The sequence below is a fragment of the Panthera onca genome, chromosome A3, assembly GCF_046562875.1.
Source record: "Panthera onca isolate mPanOnc1 chromosome A3, mPanOnc1 haplotype 2, whole genome shotgun sequence".
Taxonomy (NCBI): Eukaryota; Metazoa; Chordata; class Mammalia; order Carnivora; family Felidae; genus Panthera; species Panthera onca.
In genome coordinates this window covers 1,146,978-1,160,991 of record NC_138341.1, presented here as the reverse complement: position 1 = coordinate 1,160,991, position 14,014 = coordinate 1,146,978, and the positions used below count along the sequence as shown (strand labels likewise).

The 14,014-nt window shown below is 51.6% G+C and overlaps 1 protein-coding gene across 16 annotated transcripts in view; it reads left to right on the top strand.

Moving 5' to 3' along the window:
- MYT1L (myelin transcription factor 1 like) overlaps positions 1-14,014 on the top strand; it is a 428,591-nt gene that overhangs the window by 318,480 nt on the left and 96,097 nt on the right. For all 16 annotated transcript variants that reach the window (XM_078445070.2, XM_078445071.2, XM_078445064.2 and 13 more), the window contains exon 9: positions 970-1,322. In XM_078445070.2, the coding sequence (XP_078301196.1) occupies positions 970-1,322 (353 nt within the window). The remainder of the gene's footprint in view (positions 1-969; positions 1,323-14,014) is intronic.

Here is a 14,014-nt window from a genome sequence, read left to right as displayed (position 1 = left end):
CAGGGCCCAGCACCCAGCCCCAAGGATCCTCCCCAAATAAGCATGTACTGGATGGTCCACGTGAGACTGGATACTTCTCATCTCAGGTCTAAACGTAAGCCTATCACAGTGCTCCCAAAGCATTCAGTCAGCACCGGAGACCACACGTCTTATTTTCGACAATGGAATAGGCTCCCACAGCATCCGTGCCCTGTGTCTCTCCCCCTTATTCCTGCGGTGTATCGTGGGGTCTCCAGGAAGACAAGAACCGTAATAGCAAAGTCACTTTGGAAAGTTGCCCTCTATGGAAGACAGGTCCTGCTCCGGGGGTCTTGCCCAGGTTTGGACTGATTTCAGCAGGGTTTAGGGATGGCTGCCGACAACACTGACTTTTTTCCGTAACGTTGGGACTGACAGTGTTCTTCATCAATTTAAACTGTGCGGCTGTTCTCACCAGCAGGCATTTGTGGCTCATCTTCTATGAGTAGCTCGTTAGTTTACAGATACCATTTTGTCGGCAGCATCTACAGATACAAACACATCCAAAGCTTTCTCACAACACATATATTGTCATGTTTCACAGAAGAGGGGATATGTGAATATACTGTGCATGAACTAATTCTTCTCGTGAAACACATCATACGTAATGTGTATCTGGCAAGATGTTTAAGAAAGAGGATTTGTGTGGTCGACTGTCGATTGTGAGGGGTGTCACAAACCGTCCTCCTGAGCGCCATGGGGTGTGCGTCCCTACGTGATGGCCGGGACAAGGGGCTGGGAGGTGGCATGTGTGTGTGGTGACTAGGTGCCTGGAGCTCCGTCGCCGTTGCAGCATTGGCACCGAGGCTGTGCACACGCAGGAGCGTGTGCGAGACCCTGCCCGCGCCTGTGTGGGTGGCACTCACACTAAGCCCTGGCTCTCTTGCAGGGCGCCCGTGCTCTAACCTCCAAAGATAGTGACACAGGTCTTCTCTCTCTGTCTCTACACAGCGTGTATGGCTGCCCCTTGGCTAAAAAAAGAAAAACGCAGGATAAGCAGCCCCAAGAGCCTGCTCCCAAGCGGAAACCATTCGCCGTGAAAGCCGACAGCTCCTCGGTGGACGAGTGTTATGAGAGCGAGGGCTCGGAGGACGTGGATGACAAGGAGGAGGACGAGGAGGAGTACTCGGAGGACGAGGACGAGCGCAGGGAGGAGGACGAGGAGGATGAGGAAGGCGACCGAGAGGAGGAGGAGGAGCTAGAGGAGGAGGAGGACGATGACGACGAGGATGGGGAGGACGTGGAAGACGAGGAGGAGGATGACGAGGAGGAGGAGGAGGACGACGAGGAGGAGGACGAGAATGGTAATCTTTAAAATAGTAGTGACGCGTCCGGTGGTGATGGGGGCCAGTGTGTCATTGGGGAGGCGCAGGTGCAGGTGGAGGCGCAGGTGGAGGTGGAGGAGCAGGTGGAGGGACAAGTGCAGGTGGAGGCACAGGTGCAGGTGGAGGCGCAGGTGGAGGGACAAGTGCAGGTGGAGGCACAGGTGCAGGTGGAGGCACAGGTGCAGGTGGAGGCGCAGGTGGAGGGACAAGTGCAGGTGGAGGCACAGGCGCAGGTGGAGGCGCAGGCGCAGGTGGAGGCACAGGTGCAGGCGCAGGTGGAGGCACAGGTGCAGGTGAAGGTGGAGGCACAGGTGGAGGTGTAGGTGCAGGTGTAGGCGCAGGTAGAGCAGGTGGAGGCACAGGTGGAGGCACAGGTGCAGGCGCAGGTGGAGGCACAGGTGCAGGTGGAGGTGGAGGTGCAGGTGTAGGCGCAGGTAGAGCAGGTGGAGGGACAGGTGCAGGTGGAGGCGCAGGTGCAGGCGCAGGTGCAGGTGCAGGTGGAGGGTCAGGCCACGGCACAGGCACAGACAGAGATACAGTTCCAGGCACAGGTGCAGGCACAGGTGAAGCTGCAGATACAGGCACAGGAGCAAGTGCTCAGGACTCACTCCCGATTGCTCGCCTGCTGCGTCTGCCTGGTCAAGGCTGAGACAAACAACCACTCCCGTGTCGTTACCCTGGTTCTAAAGAATCCCTTTCCGTTTCCTGCTAGAGGGTAGCTGCCGACTCCCCCGAGCTACGGTTCAGAGAGCTCGTGACGGAAGTGTGCCGTGGCCTTTACGGTGCGCGCGCTTGATTAACTTGTCTCGGCTCCCTCGTCCGGGAACCTAGGGCGGCGCACCCGGTCTCCGTCCGGCATCTTCTTGGATGCTCTTCCCAGCACATAGTGACAGTAGCCCCACCATTGCCGGGAAGGCTCACCCGCTTGCCTTCCCAGCAGCTGGGAGCTTTGCAAGACCCTCTAGGGCGCCGGCTGCCGGAGTCAGGCTTGTCTGCTGATCACCGAGGCTTTACCTTTCGTCACGGGCCAGGGTGGGAATAGAAACCGCTGAGCTGAAATAGTTGATCAATCCGTCATCTGCTTCGCATCTGAGACCCGTGTCTCTGACCTGAGGTGTCCGGCTCCCGTGAGATGTGCCTGAAAAGGCACAGCGCACGGGGCGCTGAACGTGTTTCGGGCGATGAATTTAAGTGGTTTTGCTTTTATATCCAATTTTCTGTCAGTGTCAGACTCAAACTATGACATCAAAGATAATCATTTTATAAAACTCATTCCTTTTCTAGAAAAAAGTAAGTTTCTGAAGAATGTAGATACATACAGTCTTCACTGGCTTAGAGTTTGACTCAGAGAAATGCCAAACGTGTTTAAAAGTAAAGGGGGTGTCTTCTCTTACGCTTCTTCCTTGGGATCAAAGCTCCTCAAAACTCTGACTTCGGGGGGAGCAAATTTCTCGGTATAGTGGACCGCTGGACAGCCAGTGTGGGGAGCTGTCTCGGGCCGGGCGGGTGTGAGCCGGTTGCTGTTAATCCCACGTGGCGGACAGAAATTCACGTTCCCCCTTCGGAAGGAACAGTCTGTTCCAGGAAACCTGGATTTTAGGAAGTAATCCTCAATTGTTCCATGTACATAGACATGCGAACATGTCCGTGTATGCCTGCGTGCATACGTGCACACACACACGCACACACACACTGCAGCGTGGGCTCCCAGACTGTTGCTCCTGTTGTGGCATCACAGAGCAGGCGTGGAGACAGTCCAAGCAGGCGCATCGGGACACACACACATGCCGGCGGCAGCAGCCCCGCCGTGCCCGCGCCCCAGTGTCACCGACCTGATGACCAGGGCTGCGCGCGGAGGATGACAGACAGGGGCTCCATGTAACACAGTGTGTGGGACGTTGGAAAATAGACGAATTTGGCAACTTGCTTATGGACTCTGTACGGAACGTGCGCAGTTTGGGGCGAAATCGTTATCTGCTGAAGCTGGTGAATGGTCTGTGACTTGACTGTGGCTTCTCATAAAGATGGTGCACAGCCCCGCTCTTCCTCGTGGCCAGGTTGCGCTGCCCGGCGCCAGGCGTCAGTGTCCGAGGTACGGCTGTTGTGTGTGACAGAGGCGGGCAGGAGAGGTTCGTACATGTGCGGTCAGCCAAGGGTCTGAACCAGATCTTAGGTCCTGTCTTCGTTTGCTACAATGAAACTTTCAATTCTAGCTTACTTAGGGTCATTTTTCAAATAATCTACTTTTAAAAGTGCAAAGTGGCATATTCTGAAAGAGTAGAGCCCTACCGGAATAGCTTTAGAATGTGACTAGATGGACTTTTTTTTAAATTACTATTCTAACTTGAATGCCTAGAACATAACTGTTTTTTAAAAAGTGAGATAGTAGGTCAAAACTAGTGACATTGTTCTAGAAAAAGTCAAGTAAGTGGGCATAATAAATGGATGTGTGATGGAGCCACGAAATGAACAGCTGCGTGAGTGTATCGCAGCCCCAGAGTGGTTAACTGCACAAGCCACCTAGCACGGTGACTGGCACCCTCGTGTTCAGCAAACATCAAGTCCGAATCTGAAGCATACAAGGAATTGGTTTCTGGAAAGCAAATGCCCGTTAAGAGAATAAATAATCAATTTTTGGATTCATAGATTCAGAGTTCATATTCGGCATCCAGCTCCCCAGCTAAGCACCTTCTAGAATCATCTATTGTGTAAACTGTAAAGGAATCCCCTGGAACCACTAAAGAAGGGTTTGGCCACAGTGAAGCGTTACGAGATCGTTAGACTATCTGCTTCGTTGTAAGACAAATACTTCCGATGAACTGAGTGTTCTCGGCAGTAAAGTGTAACAACCCACCCCCTTTCAGATGGGCTCTCCCGCAAATCCTCGGTCCCGAGGAGTCGCTCCGACCAAACCGTGACGGTCCACATGAAGGACCTTCCGCTGTGGTTCTGACCACTGCTGGTTCTCTGCAGGAAAGCACCAAACGCTTTGCTCGATTTCTGAGCCAAGCCAGAGTATCTTTCCTGAGAAATCCCTTTAGATGCCTGATATCTAGAGACGGCTTCACCGAGATTCTCTATTATACAGGAAGTCTCCGTTGGAGGACGCACCCCCATAATACATGGTCCGAGACTCCGGTTAGCCAGGTGCTTTGCTGAGCAAGCACTCATTTTACATGATCAAACTCTGAGCTATGTTTAATTCAGTGAAACAGGACTCTGAAAGGCATACGTCTGTCAACTTCCTGCTTTCATGTCCTCACTTACCAAATACATTCTATTTTACCTTACTGGTAAATTTAATGCCAAAATCGCTGTCAATATGTGTGAGCTCCCGCCATGATAACAACATCTCTACCATGAGAAACACAGTCCGAGCACAGGGCATCCCACATTGCAAGCCTTTGTCCACTCCTTGAATGGATTTGGCAGAAATCATACATTTGTGAAAAGCTAGGAACAGGGTGTACCTTTTTTGTCTGGTGACCAGAGTTCTGGGTCACCATCTTGAAGTCAACCTTTCATGTCCCATGCTTTACTCGGTGACCGTTATATCCCCGAGCGGTCAGCATATTCCCTCCAAGGTGGATTGTGCCTTTATCTCAGCAAATAGAAGCACAGACAGTGACTTAAGTTAACAGAGAAGCAAAGCACTCATGCCATAGTGAGAGGAGAACATTCCAGACGGTGCCAGGAGGCTGGTTCACACACGAGCACGTCCACAAGTAGCAGACCACCATCTAACGTGAAGAAAGCAGGGCACCATGATGGGGCCACATGAACCAAACAGGCTGATGTTAACCATGTGAGCAGGTGCAAAGTCTCCATTTCTCCCAGTGGGATGCCACTATGCATTCATCCAGTGTGGCAATCCCATCTCTATTATAAGCTGCATTGTGCGCTTTGAGAGATTTTGTTTTAGCTAAAATAAACGCATATCAACCCCCACATTATTACAGAGGAGCCCATTGTCCATAAAGGACCATTATTTATAACTTGGAAATTAGATATCTGTTTTAATTCCAAGGAGCCTCTGGCACTGTAGTTACATATGAACAAAATCTTGCCTCTAACGTACACCTCCGGCGGGTGTGTCAACATACAGGGTTGTGTTGGATCTTCAGTGATTACGTGAGACAGGTAGATACCATTTCACTGTCATCCTCCCTGGAAAGTGAGGCTCAGAAAGATTCGACGATTTCCAGTAAGTGGTGGATACGCAGTCCGATTCTCCTGAGGTGTTTTCTTACCAGGGGCTCATGTTCTTTCTATCACTTGTTGCTTGTTTGAACAACAGGAAAGAATATCTGAGTCATTCATTTCAGATTACATTAAATTCAGATTTGATTAATCAAAATTATATTTTGTCCAGGTGGCCTGGAGAATTTTATTTTCACAATACACTGTAATGGTCTAATCTGCGTTCATTAAATGAACGCTCCCTTGTTATACTAGAAGTAAGAAAGTTATTGTTCAAGGGTAAGAGATTTTTCTCATAGCAGATTTTGCAGATCTTGGGGTAAATATCTTTTCAGACTCTTATGACTTGAGAAATTTAGATTAAATGGTCATTTAATGCCCAACAAGTTAACGTTTTTTTTTCATAGGTCACCCCACTAAAAAGAACACAGCTTTAAAGAATAAACACACACATATGCGTGTGTACAGTCAATGCGTGCATATGCGTATCCTTAGGAGTTCATATGGATCTGCCCATGGGGAAGAACGTAGCGATTTGCTTCCAAGACTAGAGAGAACTTTCACATTCACGGCCATCTCCAACACAACCGTCTCATAACATTCTGTTTCTTAAATACATTTGTAAGTAAATAGAGTCCTTTCTGTACTACTCTTGGTTGAATCTTGGGATTGCCTGGGACGATTCACCTCTGAGGGACGATTCACTTGGCCATTGGATCGGATGGTACGGACCACAAATGCCTTCCTGCCGTGAGGGTGGTCTGGCTCCCAAAGCCCCTCTTCTGCATGTGGATTGGTTACAGATGTGTCGTGCCGGTCCCGAGAGCTCACAGCCAGGGAGGAACTGGGTGGTTTGGAGGGAGTGTGAGTCATGGTGGTGAGAACCTCCCGGGTGTGTGATTGATCGCTGCAGGCAAGGGGAAGCGAGCGGACCACGTGCAGAATGACCGTGTCAGGTGCACAGCTGACCAGGGGTGCTTGCACGTGGTTCTCCTCCAGCCTCTGCTCGGATCGCCACGCCGCGCTGGTGGTCAGAGCCTTTCACGTCTGGCTCTGGACTGTTCCCACCACCCTCACGTGAAACAGTTGAGCTGTTAACAGAGCATTCTATGCAATAACTCCACTTTCTTCGAAGGGAATCCAAAGCAAAACCCACCCTGTATAAATTCCTCCTCGAAGAAACATTGTTTTTTAATTGCAAAGTTTCCAAGGTATTTTCTCTTTCAAACAGGATGATGCACTTGGCCCCACATTGTTAGAACATCGTGACAATTTGCAATAGACGGGCTTGAATTTCTCTAAGACAAAGGCAGAAGGAAGGTGATGAGGGGTCTGTATTGTGGCCGCTGAGTTCCCCAAACTCCCTTCAGGAGGCTGTTCTCATATTGATTAGCCAATTATCCTCTTACATCGTTCTCGGGGAAATGTCCCTGATGAGGAAGCAAGTTGAAATACAGACAGACTGTGAAAATCGGAATTAGCAAACCAGTTTTCCACTGCAGTCAGCAGAAAAAGCAATGAGTTCTGAGACCAACATAGAAACAAAGATGATGTGTTTAGTATGCAAGGCTTCAACGTGAGAACGGCTGTGGACAGAGCTGGAAGAAAGAATATGGTGATTTTATATCATCTTAAAAATTAATCTTTCCCTCCATCCTTGAAAGCCTTATTTTAGGAGGCTTCCCACGCAGGTATACGGGAGGGTGTGGCTCTGTAACTTGGAAATGAGTGAGCACAGAGTTAGACATTTGCAGGTAGAAGTCAGTGACAAAAATTAAACTTCCCTCATGCAAGCTAATTTTGCACAAGTATAAAATATAACTAGGGCTTATATTTCATGAATTTGCAGACAAGTAAATCCCAACCGCAAATCTTGCTGAGGTTGTAACGTCATGTATGTTTAAGATGCCAGCAACATGCATGACGTACTGGGGAAAAACCTGTCTTTACATAGTAAGGAGGAATAAAAGACACGAGCCAACAGACTTAATATGTTTTCATTCGGTTTGTTTTAAGGTCCACTTGAAGAAATCGCCAGCATATTTGTTTTGTCTTATTAACATAATTTTTATTCCAAACGCCAGTTTTTCAAAGCGTAGAAAAGAGCCCAGCGGGTGAGGGGTGTTTTCTAGCCCCGGTGGCCCTATCGCACCAGGCAGGTCACTGCCCCCACTGGCTGTCAGTGGGCCCTCGGAGGATTCGGGGGCTGACGCTGGCCCATCATTCACCTTGCTGTCTCGTCTGGAAGCAGAGAGAAGGTGCGGTCCCGAGAGGGCAAGCAGCTCAGAGCTACACGCAGCAGCTGGGCCTCAGGGACGCTCTCGGGCTCGTCCGTGATTCTGCGCCCCAGGTCCCGGCTGTGGGTAGCAAGCCTACTGTGCCTATCAGGGCTGCGTTAACGTGAGGGACTCCCAGCACGGTGACACCTCTTACAAAAAATCATATGTGCTTTCCCTACATCCAGACGTGCATGGGGTCCCCTGAGTGCGTCCGTGAAAAAATATAAATTACGATTCTTTACAAATGGCAGAATTAGAAGTCGCGTGCTGAGGTAGAGCCTTAAAGATTTGGCCCAAAACAACAAAACTTCCAGATGCTGAAGATTGTTGAACTTAGGTCCCTGGAAAGCTGTCGTGCTGTTTGCCAAGGGCCTTTACAAACAGACCAGATTATTTCCATCCAGTGGGGATTAACCATGGTCGAGTAGGAACAGAGAACAGGGACTCTCAGGTTCCGTCCCAATCAAACCTTCCAATTGGAGCAGTACCTTTAATTTTCCAGCCCATTCTGTAAAATTTAGAAACTCTGTGAGCTCTGTGTGTGTGTGTGTGTGTGTGTGTGTGTGTGTCTATGAGTGTGAGAGAGACAGAAACAGAGAGGGAGAGAGGGGAGAGAGTGTGGTTAATATGTGTCAGTCTGTCTCAGTCTGGGAGATACTGACTTCTTATAGTTCCTTCTCTGGTGGGGAGGGGCCGATAGGACTACCTTATTTTTAAGCCAAAATTTAGATAAGCCAGATACCCAAAATGTCATCAAGTAGAAAGGCCCTCCAAGCGTCATTCTTCCATTTTCCACTCGCTCAGATCCTCAGGAACAATCACTCCAAAAAAGAAACATAATTCACGATTTCTACGAGTTATTATGTGAGTTGGGTCCCTCGTGAAAACTTATTTTTCCTTCAGTTTATCTCACTTAGCTTAATGGGAATTTTCCAATCATGGTTTCACTTGCAGTATAGACAAGATTTAGGGGCACCAGTTGGTTGAATGTCCAACTCTTATTTTTGGCTCAGGTCATGATCCCAGGGTTGTGGGATCGAGTCCTGCATCAGGCTCTGCACTGAGCGTGGAGCCTGCTTAAAACTCTCTCTCTCCAACCCCCCCCCCCCCCACCACCGCTCATACTTGTTTTCTCCTCTCTCTCAAATAAAAAAATTTAACAAAAAAGAATGGACAGCATTCAGAATTAATGAGACAGCCATAGTCCTCAGACAATTTGTAATGATTTTTAATGGGTGCTTTGACCTGTGCTCCCACCCCTCCCGCCCGCCAGCACGTGGGGCGGCTTCGCCGTCTGACGCAAGATCCGACACGAGACCTCAGGTGCGACCCGGGACTTCCAAATTCTCTGACGGGCGGGATGAGGGGCAGAGCCCACAGCAGACAGGTTGAGGGCTCCGGGGCCGGCCCTGTGATGATCAGGAGAGGTGTCTGCCCACCGGCTCTGCTTTTCCTCACTGACTTCATTCACTGGGTGACAAACATTCTCGGAGCCCCGTCTATATTCCAGGAACCATTGCACGCACTGGAGGTTTGCTCACAAAAAAACACAAGCTTAGGGGCGCCTGGGTGGCGCCGTCGGTTGAGCGTCCGACTTCGGCCAGGTCACGATCTCGCGGTCCGCGAGTTCGAGCCCCGCGTCGGGCTCTGGGCTGATGGCTCGGAGCCTGGAGCCTGTTTCCGATTCTGTGTCTCCCTCTCTCTCTGCCCCTCCCCCATTCATGCTCTGTCTCTCTCTGTCCCAAAAATAAATAAAAAACGTTGAAAAAAAAAATTTTTTAAAAAAAAAACACAAGCTTAGCACTCGCCCCCAGGAGTCAGGGCGACAAGCAGTGAACGCTTCTCGGGCTTCGTGCCCAGGACCAGAGTATCCATCATGATCCAGGGTCCAGGGCTCACGGAGCCGTGTGGCCTGCAGACCCATCAGAACTGGTCCGCGCACACACAGTGATCGGCCAGTAGATGGTTCGTGTAAAATTTGTGCTATGCAAGTATGTGTATGAATTAGATACACATGTATACACAGGCACACCTCCGAGATATTGGGGGTTCTATTCCAGGCCACTAAAATAAAGCGAGCCCAGGGACCTGTGTGGCTTCCCGGCACAGGTACAAGTTGTGTTTACACCGCACGGTAGTCTGCTAAGTGTCCAAGAGCAGCATCTCTAAACAAACGAAGGACACACCTCAGTTAAGAAATACCTTGTTGCTAAAACTCGCTGGCCGTCATCTGTGCTTCTAAATCACCATAACAAACATAATAATGCCCCAAAAAAGGTTGGAATATTGCGAGAATTACCCACATGTGACAGAGACAGGAAGTGAGCGAATGCTGTTGGGACAGTGGTGCTGACGGAGGTACCCGACACACGCTGGCCGCGGGTCTGTAAAACCCGCAGTATCTGCGATAACGGGAAGCCCGAGAAAACGAGGTGTGCCCGTGCGCATGCTGCGAAGATGGAAATCAGAGCTCAGCTCCCGCTGACTCTCCGTGTTCGGACCCTGTGCTGCCAGCATGGTAGCCCGTAGCCAAACACGGTTATTTATGTGTGCATCAGTCAAATTGACCAAGTATGAAATCAATTTAAATTAATTAAATGGCAAAATGTTAAAAACGTGCTTCCTGGGTCTCAGCAGCCTGCGCGCCGGCCGCTCGTCCTTGGGGCCCATCCCGTGACCTGTCTCCTCTCCTCCGATCTTGGCGCAAACTCAGCTTCACGGGGGCTCTGCTGACCGTGCACCTAAGGCCCGCCGCGCCCTGGCCCCGTCTGCCCCTGGGAGGCCCCGTTCCTCTTCATCCCACAGATCCCGACCCGACACCATGGCGCACACCTACCTCCACCCGCGGTGTCACTTCCAGGCCGCCAGGACTAGGCTCTGGTCCCTCGTTCCGCGCTACAAAGTGCTCGATAAGTAGCTGCTGAATGAGTAACTAAGCAACACCGGGTCTGTGTCCCCCGGGCCCCGAGTACCAGTACTTCCAAATCCCCACCAGAGTCGGCACCACCCTGGTCACCCTTAGGTTGTGCCGCGGACATCTGCGGGGGCACAGGAAATGCTTGTCATTCAGTTCCAAGGAAAGCTTGAGGGCAGTGACAGGGGCAAGGTCAGTAAACCTAGATACTCATAACCTGACGGGGAGCCTGCACGTGTTCACGAAGGGGAGGAGCCAGGAGCGCGTGGCACCCCAGCCGGCAGGCGGCAGGCGCGACCTAACCGGGTGCAGGAGGCATCTGCTCCCGCTGCGCAGAGCGGACCGACCGCGAAGACAAAAGCAACGGACGGCGGCAAACACCAAGGCGCAGAGCCAATGTACAGACGTTCATGGGGATGAGGCCACGGCCCAGAAACAGCCCCGGAAGGAAAACACGCAGTTCGGGAAAAAAAGGGCTGGAAATACACATTTTGGTTGATGGCAGGTAGTTCACCGAAATCATCTCACCGGTGATTAGCACCAACTGGAACAGAGAAACCGCTGTCTGGAGGAACCCAGAGTGAAGCCCAGTCGGACGGGGCCCCTCGAAAGTGCCCAAGATTCCGAGGAGGCTCCATCCGTGACCCAGCCCAGAAGCGTCAGTCCACTTCTCCCCCTGCAGCTCACAGGTGAGGAAGCGCGCCAGGCCAGCGAGGACGAGGCCATCTTGGGGGTGCCCCCGCCCCCTGAGCTCTGGGACTCATGAGCAGCTCCCCTCTGGGACCCGTGAGCAGCCCCCCGCTGGGGGCGCACGAGAGCAGGTCCCCTCTGGGAGCCGTGAGCAGCCCCCCGCTGGGGGCGCACGAGAGCAGGTCCCCTCTGGGACCCGTGAGCAGCTCCCCGCTGGGGGCGCACGAGAGCAGGTCCCCCAGACAGGCCACACAGAGCACCAGAGCCCGAGACCGCACTGGCCAGCACCAGCCTCCCACAGTGGAAACAACCAAAACCCAACCCAAAAACTCAGCGAGAACTCCCGATTCCCACATGGGCCTGGGGCCACCCTGCTTCGTTTACACAGTGCGGGAAGATCACTTGGGGCATGCCGTATCTACTTTCCTTAGTTAAAAGCAAAATCCAACTACTTCTAAATATTTTTTCACAATCAACTGGGAAATCGAACGTCAGATTTCAGTCACTCACTTGAAACGTTTAATTGAAAGAGACTTTGAGTATTTCATTAGTCCGTATGAACAAATTCAAACACATCTTCATCCTCATCGTGGCCACAGAGTTGGTGGGTACGTGGCTGTGGCCGGCGCCTCATGCCACCCGCGGCAGCGTTAGCCGCCCGGGGACGGGTCCTGTGCCCCTGTCACGTTCACGTGCGTATCTGGTGCTTGAAGTTTCAGGACCGCAGACAGCTGGTTATGGTAGACAAACGTCTCCTCGTTTGGAAGAGAAAGGAAAAAACAAGGCAAAGTAGAATCAGACCGTATCTGCATCTGCTGAGCAAAATGAGAAACGAATTAATTACGGAAACATAGAGGGCTCTTTCCGCGACCTGGGGGGGGGGGGGGGGGGACTGGAGAGCCAGCGTGCAGCTCTGTCCTGAGATGGCCCTACACCCTCCCAGCCCCTGGGAAGAATGGAGGACGCTCAGGAGTCAGAGCTTCCCTTAGGAGCCGTGAATTCAGTGCCCACCCCCTCCCCCCCAGCCTAGAGTCTGTGACCCTTCCGACCACTGGTTCAAGCCCAGGAGCTGGGGGCTCCTCGTGAGTCGTTGTGCCGTCCAGCTGGGGGGCCCGCTGTGCCTTCACCAGCCTGCTCACCTACCCACGCAGACTCGTGGGGACCAGGAGTCACCTTTCCCTCTGGAAGCAGCGACAAGTCTTCTCTTGGATCTTCTTATCTCCTGGGAACTGATCTTTGAGATTAGCCCATTAGTTAACCCCCAGAATCTCTGCAAGTTCTGGAGAGTTAAGGAAGTGTCATGGGCGGGGCAGGAAGCCCTGGTGACCTTGGACGAAGGACTCGCTGCCCAAAGACACGTGGCTGCAAACAGGTGGCCTCAACTCCCTGGACTCACCCACACGTCTTCACACAGGAGAGTCTTGATGGAGTTGTACCTGGAACGCTCTCCCACACGAACGTTCTGCGATCCTAAGAATGCAGCCTCGGGGCTCCAGAAGACTGGACATCCCTCGCCATACTCACGCTGACAAGGGTCATGACAGCGCATCTCCGCTTGGATAATTTTAGCCTCTAATAATTGCTGTCAATGTGAATATGAGCAGACCTAGCCTAAAAGTTCCCCATAAATAAGACAAACAACATTGCTGAGTAACTGTGATTAGAAAACGCAACAGCTGAGTCTAAGGGTGACGAACGGGGGTCTCCCGGCTCTCAACTCAGAGATTCCCCTCTCATCCCTGTGGAACAAGGGGCTCCGGGGGCCCCTCTTTGTCACGACAGAGCATGACGCCTTGGGGAGGGTGCCGGGGGCCGGGACCAGCTCCTAGACAGGTGGGAGACTTCTCTACCTCAGAGGGAAAGACGCCACACTTGTCCCAGAGCAGATCCGGAGTATTTGACAAGGATGAAGACAGAGGGATGTGAACTCAGGTCACTGTACCTGGGCTCGGGGAGGGGCTGCAGAGGTCACAGGGAAGGGGAGGGTCGTCACCGTCAGAGCAACCAGGCGGTCTCCGTCTGCCCGTGGCCCTGCCCAGCCCCCCACACGGCCTCGCCAGGGCGTCCGCTACCTTCCCACCGGCTCCAGTCCCCTCGCGCTCTGTAGGAACATGACCTCATGACTCCGGCGGCCTCCTGAGCATCTGTCCAGGATTCCCCTAATTTCCCAGCCTCCTCTGCCTGTCTGAAAGGGTGTAACTCGTTGGCCAGGCCCCAGGACATGGCAGGTTGAGGAAGCTGACGATTCGTTTCTGTAATCAAAAAGAAACACCCATCTAATGCTGCAACAATGCACTTCATTACCTGAGACCCTTTGGGGGGCGCTCCCAGACCACATCTCCTATGACCTGGAAAAGTCTAGAGCAATTCTTGCTTTGAAGTAGTATCTCTCATTTCTCGTTGTTCTTCTGGGTTCTTTCTTTTTTTTTTTTTTTTTTTTTTACATCAGTTGTGTACTTGCTTGCCCATAGTTTATTTGAATGTCTGGAAACAACAATAGTAACACAATCAGGACTAGATCTTGAGTTGGGTCTCAATCTAGATTGTGTCTCAATCGGATTTTTTAGCAACAACGCACTAAAAAAACA